This window comes from Pongo pygmaeus, chromosome 1 (assembly GCF_028885625.2).
Source record: "Pongo pygmaeus isolate AG05252 chromosome 1, NHGRI_mPonPyg2-v2.0_pri, whole genome shotgun sequence".
Taxonomy (NCBI): Eukaryota; Metazoa; Chordata; class Mammalia; order Primates; family Hominidae; genus Pongo; species Pongo pygmaeus.
Genome location: NC_072373.2, coordinates 66126085 through 66145276, shown reverse-complemented (window position 1 = coordinate 66145276; position 19192 = coordinate 66126085). Strand labels below are relative to the sequence as shown.

The 19192-nt window shown below is 39.7% G+C and overlaps 2 protein-coding genes across 5 annotated transcripts in view; one reads left to right on the top strand and one right to left on the bottom strand.

Annotated features, from left to right (window-relative positions):
- The window catches only part of RGL1 (ral guanine nucleotide dissociation stimulator like 1), a 305456-nt gene that overhangs the window by 8119 nt on the left and 278145 nt on the right, over positions 1–19192 (top strand). The window lies entirely within an intron of this gene.
- On the bottom strand, positions 504–12887 carry APOBEC4 (apolipoprotein B mRNA editing enzyme catalytic polypeptide like 4). The gene is made up of 2 exons (XM_054443360.2): positions 8948–12887; positions 504–4672 (listed from the first exon to the last, which is right to left on the bottom strand). The coding sequence occupies exon 2, from the start codon at positions 4640–4642 to the stop codon at positions 3536–3538; it is 1107 nt and encodes a 368-aa protein (XP_054299335.1). The 5' UTR covers positions 4643–4672; positions 8948–12887; the 3' UTR covers positions 504–3535.

The following is a 19192-nucleotide window of genomic DNA, read 5'->3' as shown; positions in this document are numbered from 1 at the left end:
AGAAGCATTAAGGCATAATGATTAAGAACATGGATTCTGGAGCTCGACTTCTTGGGTTTAACGCTCAGCTCAGCCTTAATTTACTACTTGGGTAGTTACTTAAATTATCTGTGCCACAATTTCCTTATTTGTAAAGTAGGTATTATAATAATATCTACCTCATAGGATTATTGGGAGGATTAAATGAATTAATACATGTAAGTACTTAGAAAAATACTTGACATATAGCTCTCACTCAATGTTAGTAATAATGATAATATTATTTTTTAGAAACAGGGTCTTGCTATGTTGCCCAGGCTGGAGTGTAGTGGTGTGATCGTAGCTCGCTGCAGCCTCTACCTCCTGGGCTGAAGCAGTCCTCCTGCCTCAGCCTACCAAAGTACCGAGATTACAGGCGGTAGCCACCACACCTGGCCGAATAATACCATTTTAAATTAGTATAGGTTATGATGTGGCTTTCCTTTTACAATTTCTTTTCTTTTCTTTTTTTAATTTTTAAATTTATTTATGTGGCTTTCCTTAAAAACCAGTAAGAGGAGTAAGATTCCATTCTGTGAGTTAAACTTTTTGGATTGCTTATATTATGAATAAAAAAGATGTAATGGCAGTTTAAAGAAATAGGATTTGCTGTCAGATCAGCAGGATTAGATTATAGCTTGATGAATTCTAATCTATTTAGTATTATATAAATTGGATTGTAGCTTGATGAAACATAGAAAATGGATTTCTAGTCACATAGAAAATGGATTTCTAGTCACATAGAAAATCGATGCTATGACAGGAGTTGGTCATAGAGGTTTGTGTTGTCTCTTGTTGCCTAGACCCTCCCAAACATTGTCCAGGAATGAGATGCCCTTGTGCATATCCCATCCACCACTTCATTCTAAGCAGATGTCAGTCACCACTACTAAAGCAGAATCTGATAGCACTAAACATTTGAGTCACATAATGGACTCCTCTAATCCATAAGGCAACCTTATGATAATTTGGCTTGCCATGTAGCTGATCTACATGGAGAGGCTATGTAACCTGGATGACTTGAATATATGCTTGCATATCCAGTTATAAGTCTTACTAGAAATCAGTACATTAGTTTTTTGTCTTTACATGTCAATCTCAAGAGCTTTGTTAACCAAACCTGCTTCCGATGAGAAAATCCATTCTTCCTGTACTTACTAAGAAGGTAGTTGAGCATACAAAGCTAAGACCCCCAAACCCTGGACCTTGGTAGATTCACCAAGATAATGTGTCCCTCTCTTCAGTCTCATTGTTTTCTTGGCATATATCCTAATGCCTTGTCCAGATCATCATATTACTAGCTATCTTAATTTACTTCTATTTTCTTTATTTCCATTATTTCTATATGTGTGGTGGCAGAGATATTCTTCCATATCACCATTGCCAGTTGGCTGAAGAGGTGTGGAGCAACCCAATTTCTCTCTCTCGATCCCCGGCCAGGCTGACATGACCAAGAATCACTGTGTAGTGAGCAAGGAAGCTAATCACTGCACTGCAGGATCTCACTTTGTGGAACTATTGCTTTGCTATATGCCTTCTTATAGCAGCAGACGGAGCTGAAAGGAACCTTAAAGATGAACTAGCCCACATTTCTTGTTTTACAGATGAGGAAACATTACTTGCCTTGGGCAGTGTATCTTTATGCTCTTCTAACAGTCTTTTGTCTAAGGTTGGCTGTATTGGCCTGGACTTAACTACCTGTCAGTAATCTTCTTCATAGCCCTAGTCTTATCGAACCAGTACAAAAGTTTATCTGCCAAAGGCACTTTTCTTTCCTATAGTTCTGACAACTTCTCCTTTTGCTATATACCACTGATATCCAGGTTCAGTTCATCATCTATTTCAGACCATGTTTCTAATTGGATTCTCTGTAGCCTGGTTCATGTTGTAGTCTGCCATTTTCTGGCAACAAATTGGATCTATTATTATAATGATCAGAGATGCTGGATTTGTCATGTTGGGATCTTTTTAACTCAGTATCCCAAACTATGGACATAGGATTTCATGAAATAAAAATAAACCTCAACAGTACTTCTTTAAATAATACTCACTATATACCCACAATAAAACTATATTCCAGTAATTCCATTAAAATTTGTATGCTAACAATAGAACTTTATTTTAAAATTTTTATTCATGTTTATTTTAACCACAATACTAATTGCTATTCCTAAAATATGTTTTTCTTTCTCCTCCTCCTTTATGGAGTATTAAATGTTTTAATGTCATGGCAAACTCTTTTATTAGCTTAGGATTACTTTGTATATATATATAAAGAGAAAAATTAATAGCAAGTTACAAGAAAATGTACATTTTTCTTATAATGTATCTTTACATATTTCAAAGAGGCAAGTGGCAGCAAATGTGAAATAAGCATAAGCAAAGTGCTTTCATTTAAGTGCTTAGAGGATTAATCAAGGAGCACTTCCTAGAAGTGTGTTTTGAAGATTTTAAGAGAAGGTACAAATATTCACTGGTGATGAGGATGGAGTCAGAAAGAGGGAAGTAAAACACACATTATGCATTGGGAGCTGCATTAGAAGGGGGAATGGATGCTAACAAAAAGAAAAAACATCTCTTGCAGGATGGTGAAGCAGGCTTTCAGCTGGGATGGAGAAGGGATGCTGAGTCACAGTCACTGGTGAAGTTATTGAGATGTCATTTCAGCCTTGCTACTCACATTTTGCTAGATAATGTGCTAGATCCTAAGGGAAAAGATAAGAGAAGGGAGAGACAGTGCTTGACCTGTAGGTACTTATGATCTTGCTGATGAGACAAGGCAACAGGAAGTTAAAGGAGGATCCTTGAAAGCTAGTAAGAGGAACTTGGATTTTATATGGTATGTGATGACAGGAGCCATTGGAGGTTCTCATGTATCATCTTGCCTCTATCATCTGCTCAGAAGGGAGAGGTCTGAGCTGGGGAAGATCAAACTGAGCAGGTGGCTAGGTTTTAATCTTTATAGCTATATGTAATCAGCAGAAGAGCTTTTTCCCACACAAAACTATTTTGAATCACTTTAGAAAAAAATGAGCTGCCTAAAATCTTCTGTCCATGGTTAACAATTAATAGAAAATCACTGGTTTACTCTTGCAAACAGCACTTAATGTCAGTAGCTTCAGGCTGTTTTTCAATTTTACAGTAAATTTTTTTACTGAAATAAATTTAGGTAGCTATTTTGTCCATGGGATTTGTAGTGGAAAGATGATGTGAGTAAAATAGAATAATGAGATTCCTTTTCTGCACCAAAATATTAGCAAGTTGCTAATGGTTCCATTTTGATACTGCCACTTTCAAAATAAAGGAGAGAGATCAAGTTGCTTATGGAAACATTTTGGATTATGTTTAAAATAGTGTAAATTTATAATAGTTGATATGGTAAATAATTCAAGGTTTGCTTTTAGTCCATCAGTTTATCTCCATCTTGGCTCAGCCCTAAGAGAGAAAGTTTCCAGATTTTTATTGCCTATCTAATAAGTCCCTTGGTAATTGGTTTCATGCTGTAGGAATGTAGGTTTTATTTCTTCCCTTTCTTCTTCTTCTTCTTTTCATCTGCCTCTTTGCTACTTGCAGACCGTTCTGTGATTTCCACTATCTCCACTGACCTTCCAGTGGGAAGCCTTCCAAGGTCCTCGGTTTCCTGGAATGACATTTGAGGCATATTTAAGTGCCTTACGATATTCCTGGGTTTATTTGGGTTTTGGCCCATATGCATTGGTGGTAAGCCCCTGAGAGGTACTAGCACAAAAACAACAGGAGCCCTGAGGTCTGGAGGTAGGTTGGCTTGCAGTTGTCCACTCGTCATTTGAAAAGACTGTCCAGGAAAGACATTGTTTAGGGGGTAGCTCTCTAAAGCCTCCTGAGCTTTTGTGTTTGGATTCCTTTTTGTCTGGAGAAGAACATCAGTGAAGTAAGGTTTTACGCCTGTTATGGCATTGATTTCATATGCGTTGTGCCTGTCAGCCAGTGCTCTCCCAGTTAAAATGGGCTGAAAAATATGTGATCCTGAGACACCACTAATAAAGCTGTGGAGAACAGAATGCCAGATCCCACCACTTATTGGACTCAAAACAACCCGTGGCCATAAGCTGGCCAGGCTCCGGAGAGCTTCGCGGTTCCATGCTGAGGCAGGAAAGTCCGTCTCAGTATGATAGAGCTGAGAAAAATAAATACTAAGAGTGACGCCTGGATATGTAATCAGGAAATTGTACATTTTGCTGATGCAGCAGTGGTTAGCTTCATTACAAGGGGAGTTGCTGGAATACAGAATGATATGCCTGATGCTGTCATTATTGTGTATGGCTGAGTCAAGATAACCATTCATTTCAAAGAGCATTGATTCTGGATGGATATCATTCCCAGTGCAACTGCTAGCATGGCCCTTTTGCACCAGGCTACCAGAAGAAGTTTTTACTTCATAAAATGTGAGGTGTTTTGTTTGAGGAAATGCTGTCCCATAAGGGAATCCAAAAATCTGACAAAATTCTGTGAGGGAAACTCTTGCTTCTTCACCTGTTCGAATATGGTAAGGACAATTAGAGCAATCTAGAGAGAAGCTTAGCCAGTAATATGGTTTTACTATTGTTCCATGATTTGCTAGGTATTCCTCATATATGGGCTCCATTGCTAGATTTACTGTCTTCTAGCTGCAAACCTAAACAAGGAAGAGAAGTTACATATAAAACCAGTGTAGGAAAAACTGAAGACAGTGCATTAATTTATTAAACCATACTTTCTTTAAAGGAAGTAGCATAATAAAGATAGTGATATATGCATAGATTTAAAAGCTCAGGATTCATTATTCTTTATTGAGACTCCTAGAGCATGGGGAGGAAACAGAAGAGAAACGCATTCTTCAACTTTACCTGTTTCATAGATTCCAAGTCAGTAAAGCAAATGAGTTAACAATGCAAGTTCTAGAAACAGACTGTCTGGTTTTAAATTTGGGCTTGGCCAATTATCAGCTTGGTGGCCTTTGACAAGTTATTTAACATTTGGAAGCCACAGATTCCTTGTCTGTAAAATGAAGATATTAATAGTACTTACCTCATAAGACTGTCTTGAGCATTGAATAACAGAATGAATATAAAATGCTTCACTAATGTGCTTGTCACATAGTAAGGACTCAGTAAATATTAACTCTTAGTAGTAAAAGTACAAATCCTAGGGTTATCTAGATTATTCCTAATTATAAAAGTACAAAAAAATGTTTTGCATTTTGTTCATGATCTTTCTTCTCAGAATATGTTAACATCTAATGTATTGTGCAGAACTATTGAGTGTGCTTGCATTTAACATCAACTTTCTTAAAATCACTGGCAATAATTTGGAGGTTTTTTGGTTTTTTTTTGAGACTAGGATCATGGGATCTCTTTTGCTTAATGGTAGAGACTTCCTGGGAAAGTGCCACTTGAGTATTCTTTGGGTTGTGGACACTCATTCGTTGACATGTAAGAGTTTTCTTTCCAGTGAGTGGGTCTTGTTAGAAGACTTTTGAAAAATTACTGTTACAGAAAGCAAATATGGTTCTTTAGAATATTTCAAATCAGTAGTTTCTGGGATGTTAAACTCAAAAAGCTGAGATCTTTAAGTAATGATTTTTTCCTTTAAAAAATATTCCTTCAGTTATCGTTGTTCCTATAATGCCCTAGGAGCTACCTATTTTGTTTGTTTTTGAGACAGTCTTGCTCTGTTGCTCAGATTGCAGTGCAGTGAGATGATCATGGCTCACTGCGGCCCCAACCTTCTGGGCTCAAGTGATCCTCCTGCCTCAGCCTCCCAAGTAGCTGAGACCACAGGTATGTACCACCATGCCCAGATAATTTTTTTATTTTTTAGGAGGGATACAGTCTCGCTATGTTGCCCACACTGGTCTCGAACTCCTGGGCTCAAGTGATCCTCCTACCTTGGCCTCCCAAAGTGCTGGGATTACAGGTGTGAGCCACCATGTCCAGCCTTCCATCACTATTAACATGTCTATTCCCTCCAGTCTTTTTTCTATATGTGTATGTTACGTATAATATAAATAAAGTCATGTTTTATACCCTGCTTTTTCACTTAATATTGTGCCATGAGCATTTTCCCATATTATTAAAAATTCTTTAAAAAAAATATTCGGCCGGGCGTGGTGGCTCACGCCTGTAATCCCAGCACTTTGGGAGGCCAAGGTGGGCGGATCATGAGGTCAGGAGATGGAGACAATCCTGGCTAACATGGTGAAACCCCGTCTCTACTAAAAATGTAAAAAATTAGCCAGGCATGGTGGCATGCGCCTGTAGTCCCAGCTACTCGGGAGGCTGAGGCAGGAGAATGGCGTGAACCCGGGAGGCGGAGCTTGCAGTGAGCCAACATCCCACCACTGCACTCCAGCCTGGGTGACAGAGTGAGACTGCATCTCAAAACAAAAAACAAAAAACACAATATTCATGGCTAATTAGTTTTTTATTATGTAACTGTAACATTCAGTTTCTTGCCTCTTTTAATTATTATAACACTTTGATGAATATTTCTGTGAGAAATTATCTATTGCATATATTATATAATATTTATTATAAAGAATCAGAGATTCTTTTTTTTTTTTTTAGAATAGATTACTAGAAATCATAGTATTAGGTCAAACATTGTCAAATCGCTTCCTAGGGAGGTGTACCAATCTTATCACATTCTCTTACAATGTTGATTATCCCAATTTGAGAAGTGAGCATTGGTATTTTTTTGTTGCTATAATGTGTGCCTTTATTATTTCTAGTGAAGTCGAACACTTTTTGACATGCTTATTGGTCTGTGGTATTTATTCTTCTGTGAAATATATTTGATTTTTTACCTATTTTTTGCGTGAGGTTTTCCTTATTGGTTTGCAAGACATCTTTATGCATTAAGAATATTAAATCTGCCACATTTGTTGCTAATATTTTACCTGGTTTATACAGCCTTTTAATTATGCCAATGTTATTTTAATTGCACCAAATTTTACATTTTTATGTGGTCCAGTCTCTACTCCTATGATTTTTTTTCTTATTGTATTTAGAAATGCCTTCCTCATCAAAGCATAATTAAGTATTCCCCATATTTTCTTCTAGTATTTATGGTTTCATTTTTTACATTTAACTTTGTCAGATAACAAAACTGATAAGGCAGAAAATTTAAATGAGGTAAACTGACCATTGCAACAGAATGTATTTTTCACTTTTCAAAATCTCACTTATCGTATCACAAGTATGAATACTTGTTGTAATAAATAAATTATGGCCTCTCATATGGAAGTGCTATGTTCACCTTCTGTCTTCCTCAGCGCAGATCAGCTCATTCATTGCTGTATTTGATACAGCTTGATCTCTAGCCTGAAACCTGTAGAGTTCCTATGCTAATCCTGTCCTGGGCAGAAAATATGTTAAAAGCCTCAATCCAGCTGTAGGTGGAATGTGGCTTTATTCATGTCACCATTATCTTAGTGGCTAATATCCTGCAGTAACTCTGGCACCACATAACCCACCAGATTCTAGATTTCTCCTAGCCTCTGCTGTGTCATCTTAATCCATACCATTGGACATTAGCTTTGTTTTTTCCTTCGTACTATATTTTCCTGATGTAACTGAATTCCTGCCCTGAGGCTTCCTAGACCTTGTCATAGCTTTCCTTCTAGGGAGCTGGATTTAACCCTTGGCAGTGGACGATCTCTTGGAACCTGATGCCATTTCCTGCTTGCTCCCGAGCATTGTTTCCTCTCTGGACCTCCTCCTCGCTTAGCCTTCATCAGGCTGGATGGATCTCCCCATCAGAACTTGCCAAAACCAAGCCCAAACTCTCATGCTTTTTAATATTGTGTCCTTGATGTGGTCGACTCCTGGGTGGTACACCAGACATCCAGGTTTCTGCTCAGATTACAATTTCAACTCACCCATAGACAATTTACAGATTGATTTGGCTAAATGTTATGGAAACAGAACCAAGAGGCACTTTTCTGTCTTTATTACTATTTCTTAAGGTGATGTGTATGTAGAGTTAACTATATATAATGGTCCCATAATTACCCTTTTGGGAAACAAAAGTCTTTGTGTGTTTTTAGATAAAGGTAGCAAAATGGAAACTCCCTATTGCTTTTCTAAGCACTCCTTCCTTTGCACCCCCATCTTCTGTGACTGTTTTAGCCAGAAATGATACATCATTACTGTCTTTAAGGAGATGGAGAGGACTATGGCTTTGACACATAGTGGAGGGAGCTCTGTAGTCTCATTTTTGCTGACAGCTTTTCAGTGTCAACCAACTATAGTTTCCTATTGGTGAAGTTTTCACTTTTTCAGTCTTTCTGGGCTTGTTCTTTGATCACCCTCATCTGAAGAGGAAGCAGGAAAGAACTGTTGCCCTCTTTGAACTCTGAGAGAATTCATGGTTTATTGTATCAATTTGTTATCAACCACAGATTATCTTGTTAACTTTTGGTATCTGTCATTTTATTCTCCCCAACCAGGTGGAAATGTACCCTGTTTAGGCCCAGGACCTACCTTAGCAACCTTGATTGGCTCACAAGCCAGGTTGCTTAAGACTTGTTTCCCCAGCAGCTGGTGTCCCTACCTTCTGCCTAGCCCTTTTCCTTTTGCTTTGTCTGTGCTTGGGAAATACAGGTTATACTCTGAAGAGCAGATTTGCTGGCAGTAAGAACAGAGATGTGTAGAGCCCAGCGTGCTGGAGGGCTCTCTGCATCTGGCTGTGAGTGGCCCCTGGACTGGGACCGTGGGAGGACAGCTTTCCATAGTTTAACATAAATGAACCACACCATAAGGACAATCTGCTGTCATTTCACTCAACTAGGATTTAGTGAGTACTGTTAAAGCTCAGTTTGCACTGGAGTAATTGGAGAATGGAGTTTGCCCTTCACAATCTGTGCACAATCTGTTAGCAGCTAAAAACAAATGTTAGCAGTTATAATTACCATCAATTTGTCTCCAGGCTTGGATCACATTCCAGGTGTTAGAAGAGATGGTCCATTTCCTTTTTTTTCTCCTTTAAGTCCCATGCCCTGTTTCAAGTAGCTTCAGAGGGCAATTGTGCTGTAAAGATTCGCCTTGTAATGGGTTCAGGACTCTTTCACAGTTTGTGTCTATTCGTTCATTTGAACTTTGCTGTTCCAAGTTAGAAAGCCCTTGCTGAGGTGTGGCTACCTCTAAGAACACTGTTGAATGGCTGCCATGGTAACGTTTGCAAAGTAGCTACTGCTAGGATACAGCTTTGACACTTATTACTTTATTTGCATATCAAGCCACCTGTTCCAAAGATGAAAATATACAGGACTGCATATTCCAGTCTGGGTAAAAGGATAATAGCTGACTGTTGAAGAGAACATGTTGGGGTTTTTCTCCCGCTAGCTGAAGAATCAAGTTCTGAGGGCCTGCTCCTCAGTACCTTTCTCCTGGTCTAGAGTAGGTGCCAGGCCTGGCGGTTCTGTTGCCTGCGCAGGTGCCAGGGCTTCTCCTTGGGAGGCTTGCCCTCTGTGAGAGGGAGCAGAGAGTTGACTTCCTCCAAGAGGCCCACAGTCCCTGAAGGGGGTGTTTTTGATTCTGTCTAAACCTAGGCTATGTGTTAGCCGTTTTCCTCCTCTTAGAAATTGCCTGGGAGAGTCTTGCTATTGGTATGTATGTGGTTCCCTCCAGTTTAAGACAAGATTTGTTCCAGGATCAGTTGTAGCCCCTTCTCTGTGGCTAACGGAAGAGCCACTTGTCCTTCTCCATTCTTTTCCTTAGTCTCCCTTGACCCCCACATCATCTCCTAGACACAAGACACATTGATAGTCACAATTCACTGTGAATCACTCTGGATTATTCCCTCATTCCTCTTTCCCAGGCCACCTGAAGGAGTGAGTGGGGATCGCTATTGTGTACATTCCAGTAATAACTACTGGCTGTAAGCAGACATACTCTAAAAATAACTCAGGGATACTGAGCACCCAGAGGGCACCTTCTGTCTTCTCGAAACTTCGCCACGCCTGTTTCCACTGTCAGACTTCCAGTCTGCACCACAGCACACATCCTTTCTCATCCAGAGTGCTCCTACTAGACGAGATGTTTTTGTCTCCTAAGGGCCTCAGGTGTATTCATGAACTCCTCAGCTGGTTATTTTCAGTTCCATCTTCCTTGGTGCTTGCTCTGGCACATGGCCACTGCTGCATCCTGTCCCTTCCCCACCGTTTGCCATGAGTCATCCCTTTGTTCTCATTGCTTGCATCTTCTAACTGAATGAACTTGTAAATATGGAACTGAAAGTCAATCCTCATAGCTCATCTTTTATTTAATCCTAATAAATGACAATCTATTGCAAACATTACTTTAAAAATATTACTTATAAAAAGCTGGGTAAAAGGATAATAGCTGACTGTTGAAGAGAACGTGTTGGGGTTTTTCTCCTGCTAGCTGAAGAATCAAGTTCTGAGGGCCTGCTCAGTTCTGTAAGAAAGTATTAGCTGTATGATAGGTTCCAGTGAGGGGAGGAAAAGACAAAAAATATAGTCCCTAAATCTGCACCAGCATCCCATGTGCACTGTGCACCTTCCATGGTGGATTGGATGCTCAGCAAATGATACACCTATGGAAGGTTAAGCCTAAAGAAACAGGAAAAATGAACCTTTGTCCACTAGCACATTTACCAATTGCATTTTAGGGTGATTTTAGGGATAGGCAACCCCAATTAGTCATTATTCTTTAAAGGTAGTTGTCTGTTAGATGTAGGAAGACTCCAAGGAATGTTAAGTTGGCAACATTCCATTTAGGTTGAACAGAATGACTTTTAAGACTAAACTTCATCATGAGGAAATGAAAGGCCTTTACCATGGTTCCTGTTCACAGCGAAATTGACATGTATTGGAAAGCAGATGCTTGGAAGAAATGTCTAGCTTCCCCAACAGACTCCTTTCTTCTCTTTTCTGTCTTCCTTTGCTAATCTGCCATGTTTCATCTTCATTCAGATGAGTTATGATGTATATTATTTATATAAAGATATTATGAGATTATAATGAAGAAGATTTACAAAGAACAAACTCTCCTGCAATGATCTAAATTTTTAAGAGACATTTACTCAGTTTGGCACTCTAAAAATTATTAATCTATGTTCTGGCAACCCAGTTTGGGGTATATCCAAGATGGCTTGTGTATTGCTACTTACTGCTTATAAGGCAACTTTCTGTTTGGGTGGCAGGAAGTGAAATATTTGTAAGTTATTGCTAAAATGTTAAAGTTTTATTTGAACCTACTGTACCCAAGTAATTATATAATTCATCACTTTAATAGCAGTTTGGTTGACACTGAACAATAATGCTCAAATTCATGTAGCAGTAACAAACTACGTGATAAAAGGAAGTGAATTGAGAAAGCAAGCTTCAAGTAAAGATCAGAAGATTAAGTAGATTTCATGAAGCTCACTAAGGAGTTAGATGGGAAAGTTGAGATAAGAAAAGCACTGGAGTTGAGACCAAAAGGAGACAAAAAAGCAGAGGGTGGATTTTCGAGCTCGGGGTCATAAACAAGATGGCCACAAGGTGGCAGCACAGTCTTAACAGCAGAGAGCTTTCTGTAGGGCCACCCTTAATTTGCTAACACCACAGATTTTCTCTTAGAGTTCCTCCATGTTGATTTTCCTCATTATCCTAGGGGAAACAGCAGCAAATGTTTAGAATTAAAAATGACTCCTAAAACTTAAACTGAGGAAAAGTGTAGGGTAAAGGCACCATCTTTACTTCTAGAGACTGTTTAGATGCTCTAAAGAAGGCTTCCAACTCTCTGTGGGAAAGGACCAATTGACATTTCCAAACCATATGTTAAACATAGTGATGGGAGGCCATTGTTTTGGGCTGAGCTTGTACACTAGGCCCCAGCCGACCAGACCAAACCAAAATGGAGTCACTCATGCTAAATGTGACATAAACTAAAATTTTAAGGGAGCAGATAGATCCCAAAGCAGACCAGGTTTTTTTTCTTTTCTTTTCTTTTTTTTTTTTTTCTCATGAAAACAGGAGATTCCAGCACAAGGAGGTCCCCTTAGTTCTCTAACTCTTACAAAAAAGTAACCCGAAATCCATGTTCCCACCTTAAAAACCAACTGTTCTGCTCTTTCTCTGTGAGATCTGAGACCAAATAAGTACATTTATGATGGTAACAGAGTGACCTCAATGCCTAAAGTTTTGGTCAGTGTCAAAATTGAGAGGTTGACCAAAAGGTGGGGAATTGTTAAATTAAGTTTAGCCTAAAGCTGCCTCCTTACATATTTTAAGTTCATCCTAAAGGTTTCTTCGTACTCAGGGAACTGTAACCTAACCGGAATGTAAATAGACTGTAACCTACTCTTGTACCAATCACCAAGTTTTGGCCAAAGGCAGCCAACTGTTTAAACCGTGTTCAAATCAGGGAAATGCCAAGCTGTAACAAATCCAGCTGTTTCTGTACCTCACTTCCATTTTCCTTATGTTGCTTTCCTTTTTTGTCCACAAATCCTCTCTGACCATGCAGCAGCGCTGGAGATGCTCTGAACCTATTCTGGTTTGGGGAGCTGCCTGATTTGCCAGTCGTTCCTTGCTCAATTAAACTCTGTTAAATTTAATTCGTCTAATGTTTTAACACATCATACACTAATACTTTTGTAAAAGTTAATAAAAATGATATTATAGAAAGAAGAACAAAAAAGACATATAGAACATAAACCTATTTTTTGGTAATTAGTTAAACTAATTGTGAAAATAGCACATCAAACTTTCTTTTTAAGGTTTTTGAAAACCAGAAAATCTAATTATTATACTCTAGCCAAACTACCCAATGTTTGCTTTACATTCTTTCCCCACAAAACGAAATTAGTGAACTAAGGCAGACTCTTAACTAAGTTCACAAAATCGACTCAAAAAAAAAAAAAAAAAAGATTGCTTTGCTTATTGGGGTCTTTTGTGGTTCCACATGAATTTTAGAATTTTTTTTATTTCTGTGAAAAATGTCCTTGGAATTTTGATAGGGGATTCTGTTAAATCTGTATAGCACTTTAGGTCATATGGACATTTTAACAATATTAATTCTTCCAATCCATTAATATGAGACATCTTTCCATTTATATGTCTTGTTCAGTTTTTTTAATCAATGTTTTACAGTTTTCAGTGTATAGATCTTTCTTTTTTTTAATTTTATTATTATTATACTTTAAGTTTTAGGGTACATGTGCACAACGTGCAGGCTTGTTACATATGTATACATGTGCCATGTTGGTGTGCTGCACCAATTAACTCGTCATTTAGCATTAGGTATATCTCCTAATACTATCCCTCCCCCCTCCCCCCACCCCACAACAGTCCCCGGTGTGTGATGTTCCCCTTCCTGTGTCCATGTGTTCTCACTGTTCAATTCCCACCTATGAGTGAGAACATGCGGTGTTTGGTTTTTTGTCCTTGCGATAGTTTGCTGAGAATGATGATTTCCAGTTTCATCCATGTCCCTACAAAGGACATGGACTCATCATTTTTTATGGCTGCATAGTATTCCATGGTGTATATGTGCCACATTTTCTTAATCTAGTCTATCGTTGTTGGACATTTAGGTTCCAAGTCTTTGCTATTGTGAATAGTGCCACTATAAACATACGTGTGCATGTGTCTTTATAGCAGCATGATTTATAGTCCTTTGGGTATATACCCAGTAATGGGATGGCTGGGTCAAATGGTATTTCTAGTTCCAGATCCCTGAAGAATCACCACACTGACTTCCACAATGGTTGAACTAGTTTACAGTCCCACCAACAGTGTAAAAGTGTTCCAATTTCTCCACATCCTCTCCAGCACCTGTTGTTTCCTGACTTTTTAATGATCGCCATTCTAACTGGTGTGAGATTAGATCTTTCAACTCATTGCTTACATTTATTCCTAAGTATTTTATTCTTTTTATAAATGGGAATTTTTCTTGATTTCCTTTTCAGATAGATTATTATTGGTGTAAAGAGATGCAACTGTGTTTTGTGTGTTGATTTTTGTATCCTGCAACTTAATTCGTTCTGTGTTCTTTACAGTGTTCTTCATATAGGATCATGTCATTTACTGAATACATACTCTGTGGCAACAATTTTACATGCATCATATCTCTACTAGTTTAGAATTATTATTATTTTTATTTGACAAATAAAGGAACTTGGGCTCAGAGTTGTTTGCTCAAGATTATACAGCTAGTAACTGGCAGAGCTGGGATTTGAACCCAGAGCACTCTAACTCTAACTCCAGAGGGCATACTTTTTTTTTTAAACGCCATAATCTTGCTATCGCATCCTACTTTTTGAGCAAAAGAAAATAATTTCAAATTTATGAACTAGTCTTAAGATAAATGGGAAAAATTGTATTTCAAAAGTGAGACAGTGATAAAGTTAAGGACAAGAAAAAAATGTTAACTTTGTATCCTGTAACCTTGCTGTAATTGGTTATTATAGTTCCAGGAGTTTTTTGGTCAATTCTTTTTGGATTTTCTACATACATGATCATGTCATCTGCAAACAAAGACAGTTTTATTTCCTCCTTTCCAACCTGTATACTTTTTTTCCCAATCTTACTGTGTTAGCTAGGATTTCCAGTATAATGTTGAAAAGCAGTGGTAGGAGGGGACATCCTTGCCTTGTTCCTGATCTTAGTGGGAAAGCTTTATTGTTTTTTACCATTAAGTATGATGTTAGTTGTAGATTTTTTAAAAATCAAAGTGAGAAAATTCCTGTCTATTCCTAGTTTGCAGAGAGTTTTTGTTTTTAAAATCATTAATGGGTGTTAGATTTTGTCAAATGCCTTTTCCACATTCATTGATATGTGGAAAAATCATATGATTTTTCTTCTTTAGCCTGTTAATGTGATGGATTACATTAATTGATTTTCAAATGTTGAATCAGCTTTGCATAGCTGGGACAAATCCCACTTGGTTGTGATGTGTAATTCTTTTTATATATTCTTGAATTCAATTTGCAAATACTTTCGTTGAGAATTTTTACATCTATGTTCATGAGAGATATTGGTCTGTAGTTTTCTTTTCTTGTAATGTCTTTGTCTGGTTTTGGTATTAGAGTAATGCTGGTGTCATAAAATGAGTTAGTAAGTCTTTCACTTGCTTCTATCTTCTGAAAGACATTATAGATAATTGTGTAATATTTTCCTTAAATTTTTGGTAGAATTCAGTGAACCTATCTGTGCCTGGTGCTGTATGTTTTGGAATGTTGTTAATTGTTGATTGAATTTCTTTGATAGATATAGGCCCATTAAGACTGCCTATTTGTCTTATGTAAGCTTTGGAAGGTTGTGTCTTTCAAGGAGTTCGTCCATTTCATCTAGGTTGTCAAATAGGTGAGCATAGATTGTTCATCATGCTCCTTGATTATCCTTTTAATATCTGTGAGATCTGTAGTGATGATGTCCCCTCTTTCATTTCTGATATTAGTAATTCATGTCCTTCTGTTTTTTCTTAGTTAACCTGGCTTGAGGCTTATTGATTTTACTGATCTCTAAAAAAAACCTATCAGCTTTCGGTTTAATGATTTTCTCCATTGGTTTTCTATTTTTAATTTTATTGATTTCTGCACTGGTTTTTATTGTTTCATTTTTTTCTGCTTACTTTGAATTTAATTTGCTGTACTTTTGCTAGTTTCCTAGAGTGAAAGCTTAGATGATTGACTTAAGGTCTTCTTTTTTTCTTTTCTTTTTTTTTTTTTGAGATGGAGTTTCGCTCTTTTTGCCCAGGCTGGAGTGCAATGGCGCGATCTCAGCTCACTGCAACCTCTGCCTCCTGGGTTCAAGTGATTCTCCTGCCTCAGCCTCCAGAGTAGCTGGGATTACAGGCATGCACCACCACACCTGGCTAATTTTGTATTTTTAGTAGAGACAGGGTTTCTCCATGTTGGTCAGGCTGGTCTCGAACTCCTGACCTCAGGTGATCTGCCCGCCTTGGCCTCCCAAAGTGCTGGGATTACAGACGTGAGCCACCACGCCTGGGCCTAGGTCTTTCATTTTTTCTAATGTATGCATTTTATATATATTTCCATCTAATTATTGCTTTTGCTGCATCTCCCAAGTTTTGAAACATTGTGTCTTCATTGAGTTCAAAATAGTCTTAAATTTCTCTTGCAATTTATTCTTTGACCCATGTGTTATTTAGAAATTTGTTGTTTAATTTCCAAGTATTTTGGAATTTTCCAGCTATCTTTCTTTTTTCTTTTTTAAAAAATTGAGATGGGGTTTCACCATGTTTCCCAGGCTGGTCTCGGACTCCTGAATGCAGGCCATCCGCCTGATTTCAGCCTTACGAAGTGCTGGGATTACAGGTGTGAGCCACCACGCCTGGCAGGAATTTTCCAGCCATCTTTCTGTTTTTGATTTCTAGTTGTAACTCCATTGTGGTCTGAAAGCAGACACTATGATTTCTATTCATTTACATCTGTGAAGGTATGTTTTAGAGTCCAGAATATGGCCAATTTGGTAAGTGTTTCCTGTGAGCTTGAGAAGAATGTATATTCTACTGGTGTTGAATGAAGTAATTTATAAATGTCAATTATATCTAGTTGATTGATGGTGCTATTGAGTTCAGCTATTTCCTTGCTGATTTTCTGCAGGCTGTATCTGCCCATTCTGATTGAGGAGTGTTAATGTTTTCAATTTTAATACTGGATTAATCTTTTTCCTTGAAGTTCTATCTGTTTTTGCTTCACATATTTTGATACTCTGTTGTTAGGCACACACACATTAAGCATTGGTATGTTTTCTTGGAGTATTGATCCCTTAACCATTTGGTAATGCTTCTCTTTATTCTTGACAACTATCTTTGCTCTGAAATTAATGTAGCTACTCTTCCGCTTTCTTTCGATTAGTATTAGCATGGTATATCTTTCTTTATCTCTTTCAATCTGTATGTGCCTTTATATTTAAAGTGGGTTTCTTTTAGACAACATATAAAAGAATGATCTTTTAGATCATTCTGACAATCTGTCTTTTCATTGATGTATTTAGAGCATTGATTTATTTTTTATTGATTTTTTTTTTGAGACGGAGTTTCACTCTTGTTGCCTAGGCTGGAGTGCGATGGCACGATTTCGGCTCACTGCAACCTCTGCCTCCTGGGTTCAAGCGATTCTCTAGCCTCAGCCTCCTGAGTAGCTGGGATTACAGGCATGTGCCACCATGCCTGGCTAATTTTTTGTATTTTTAGTAGAGACGGGGTTTCTCCATGGTGGTCAGGCATGTCTCGAACTCCCAGCCTCAGGTGATCTGCCTGCCTTGGCCTCCCAAAGTGCTGGGATTACAGGTGTGAGCCATTACGCCCAGCCAGATCATTGATGTTTAAAGAAATTATTGGTACTTGAATTAATATCTATCTTATTTAATACTGTTTTTTATTTGTTGCTCTTGTTCTTTGTTTCTATTTTTGTCTTCCACACTTTTTCTACCTTTTATATTTTTTTATTGAGCAATCTGTATGATTGTATTTTTCTGTCCTTTCTTAGCACATCAGTTCTACTTCTTTTTAAACATTTTTCAGTGATTGTCTTAGAGTTTGCAATATTCATTTATAACTAATCTAAGTACACTTTCAAATAACACTATACGGCTTCAGGTAGTACAAGTACTATATAATAACAAAATATTTCTACTCTCCCATCTTTTGTATCATTGCTGTGATTTATTTTACTTACATGCTTATATATATGTGTGTGTGCGTGTGTGTAATTAAATGCATTGTTGCTAATATCATTTTATTTTATTTTATTTTATTATTTTTTTTTAATTTCTGAAGTATTTATTGATCATTCTTGGGTGTTTCTCGGAGAGGGGGATATGGCAGGGTCATAGGATAATAGTGGAGAGAAGGTCAGGAGATAAACACATGAACAAAGGTCTCTGGTTTTCCTAGGCAGAGGACCCTGCGGCCTTCTGCAGTGTTTGTGCCCCTGAGTACTTGAGATTAGGGAGTGGTGATGACTCTTAAAGAGCATGCTGCCTTCAAGCATCTGTTTAACAAAGCACATCTTGCACCACCCTTAATCCATTTAACCCTGAGTTGACACAGCACATGTTTCAGAGAGCAGGGGGCTGGGGGAAAGGCCATAGATCAACAGCATCCCAAGGCAGAAGAATTTCTCCTAGTCAGAACAAAATGGAGTCTCCTATGCCCACCCCTTTCCACACAGACACAGCAACAATCTGATCTTTCCTTCCTTTCCCCACACTTCCTCCCCTTCTCTTCAACAAAACCGCCATCGTCCTCATGGCCCGCTCCCGATGGTCGCTGTCTCTTCGGAGCTGTTGGGTACACCTCCCAGACAGGGCAGCCGGGCAGAGGCGCTCCTCACCTCCCAGACAGGGCGGCTGGGCAGAGGCGCCCCTCGCTTCCCAGACGGGGCCGCCCGGGCAGAGGCGCTCCTCTCCTCCCAGACGGGGCGGCCGGGCAGAGGCGCTCCTCACTTCCCCGACGGGGCCGCCCGGGCAGAGGCACTCCTCGCTTCCCAGACGGGGCCGCCCGGGCAGAGGCGCTCCTCAGTTCCTCCCAGACCGGGTGGCAGCCGGGCAGAGGCGCTCCTCACCTCCCAGACGGGGCGGCCGGGCAGAGGCGCTCCTCACCTCCCAGACGGGGCGGCCGGGCAGAGGCGCTCCTCACTTCCCCGACGGGGCGGCCGAGCAGAGGCGCTCCTCACTTCCCAGAGGGGGCGGCCGAGCAGAGGCGCTCCTCACTTCCCAGAGGGGGCGGCCGGGCAGAGGCGCTCCTCACTTCCCAGACGGGGCGGCCGGGCAGAGACGCTCCTCACTTCCTCCCAGATGGGGTGGCAGCTGGGCAGAGGCGCTCCTCACCTCCCAGACAGGGCGGCCGGGCAGAGGCGCTCCTCACTTCCCAGACTGGGCGGCCGGGCAGAGGCGCTCCTCACCTCCTAGACGGGGCGACCAGGCAGAGGCGCTCCTCACTTCCCAGACGGTGTGGCGGCCGGGCAGAGGTGCTCCTCCCTTCCCAGATGGGGCAGCCAGGCAGAGGCGCTCCTCACTTCCCAGACGGTGTGGCGGCCGGGCAGAGGTGCTCTTCCCTTCCCAGATGGGGCAGCCAGGCAGAGGCGCTCCTCACTTCCCAGACGGTGTGGCGGCCGGGCAGAGGTGCTCCTCCCTTCCCAGATGGGGCAGCCAGGCAGAGGCGCTCCTCACTTCCCAGAG

Coding starts and splice junctions, on each gene's coding strand:
- APOBEC4 (XM_054443360.2), bottom strand. CDS start 4,642: ATGGAGCCCATATATGAGGAATACCTAGCAAATCATGGAACAATAGTA.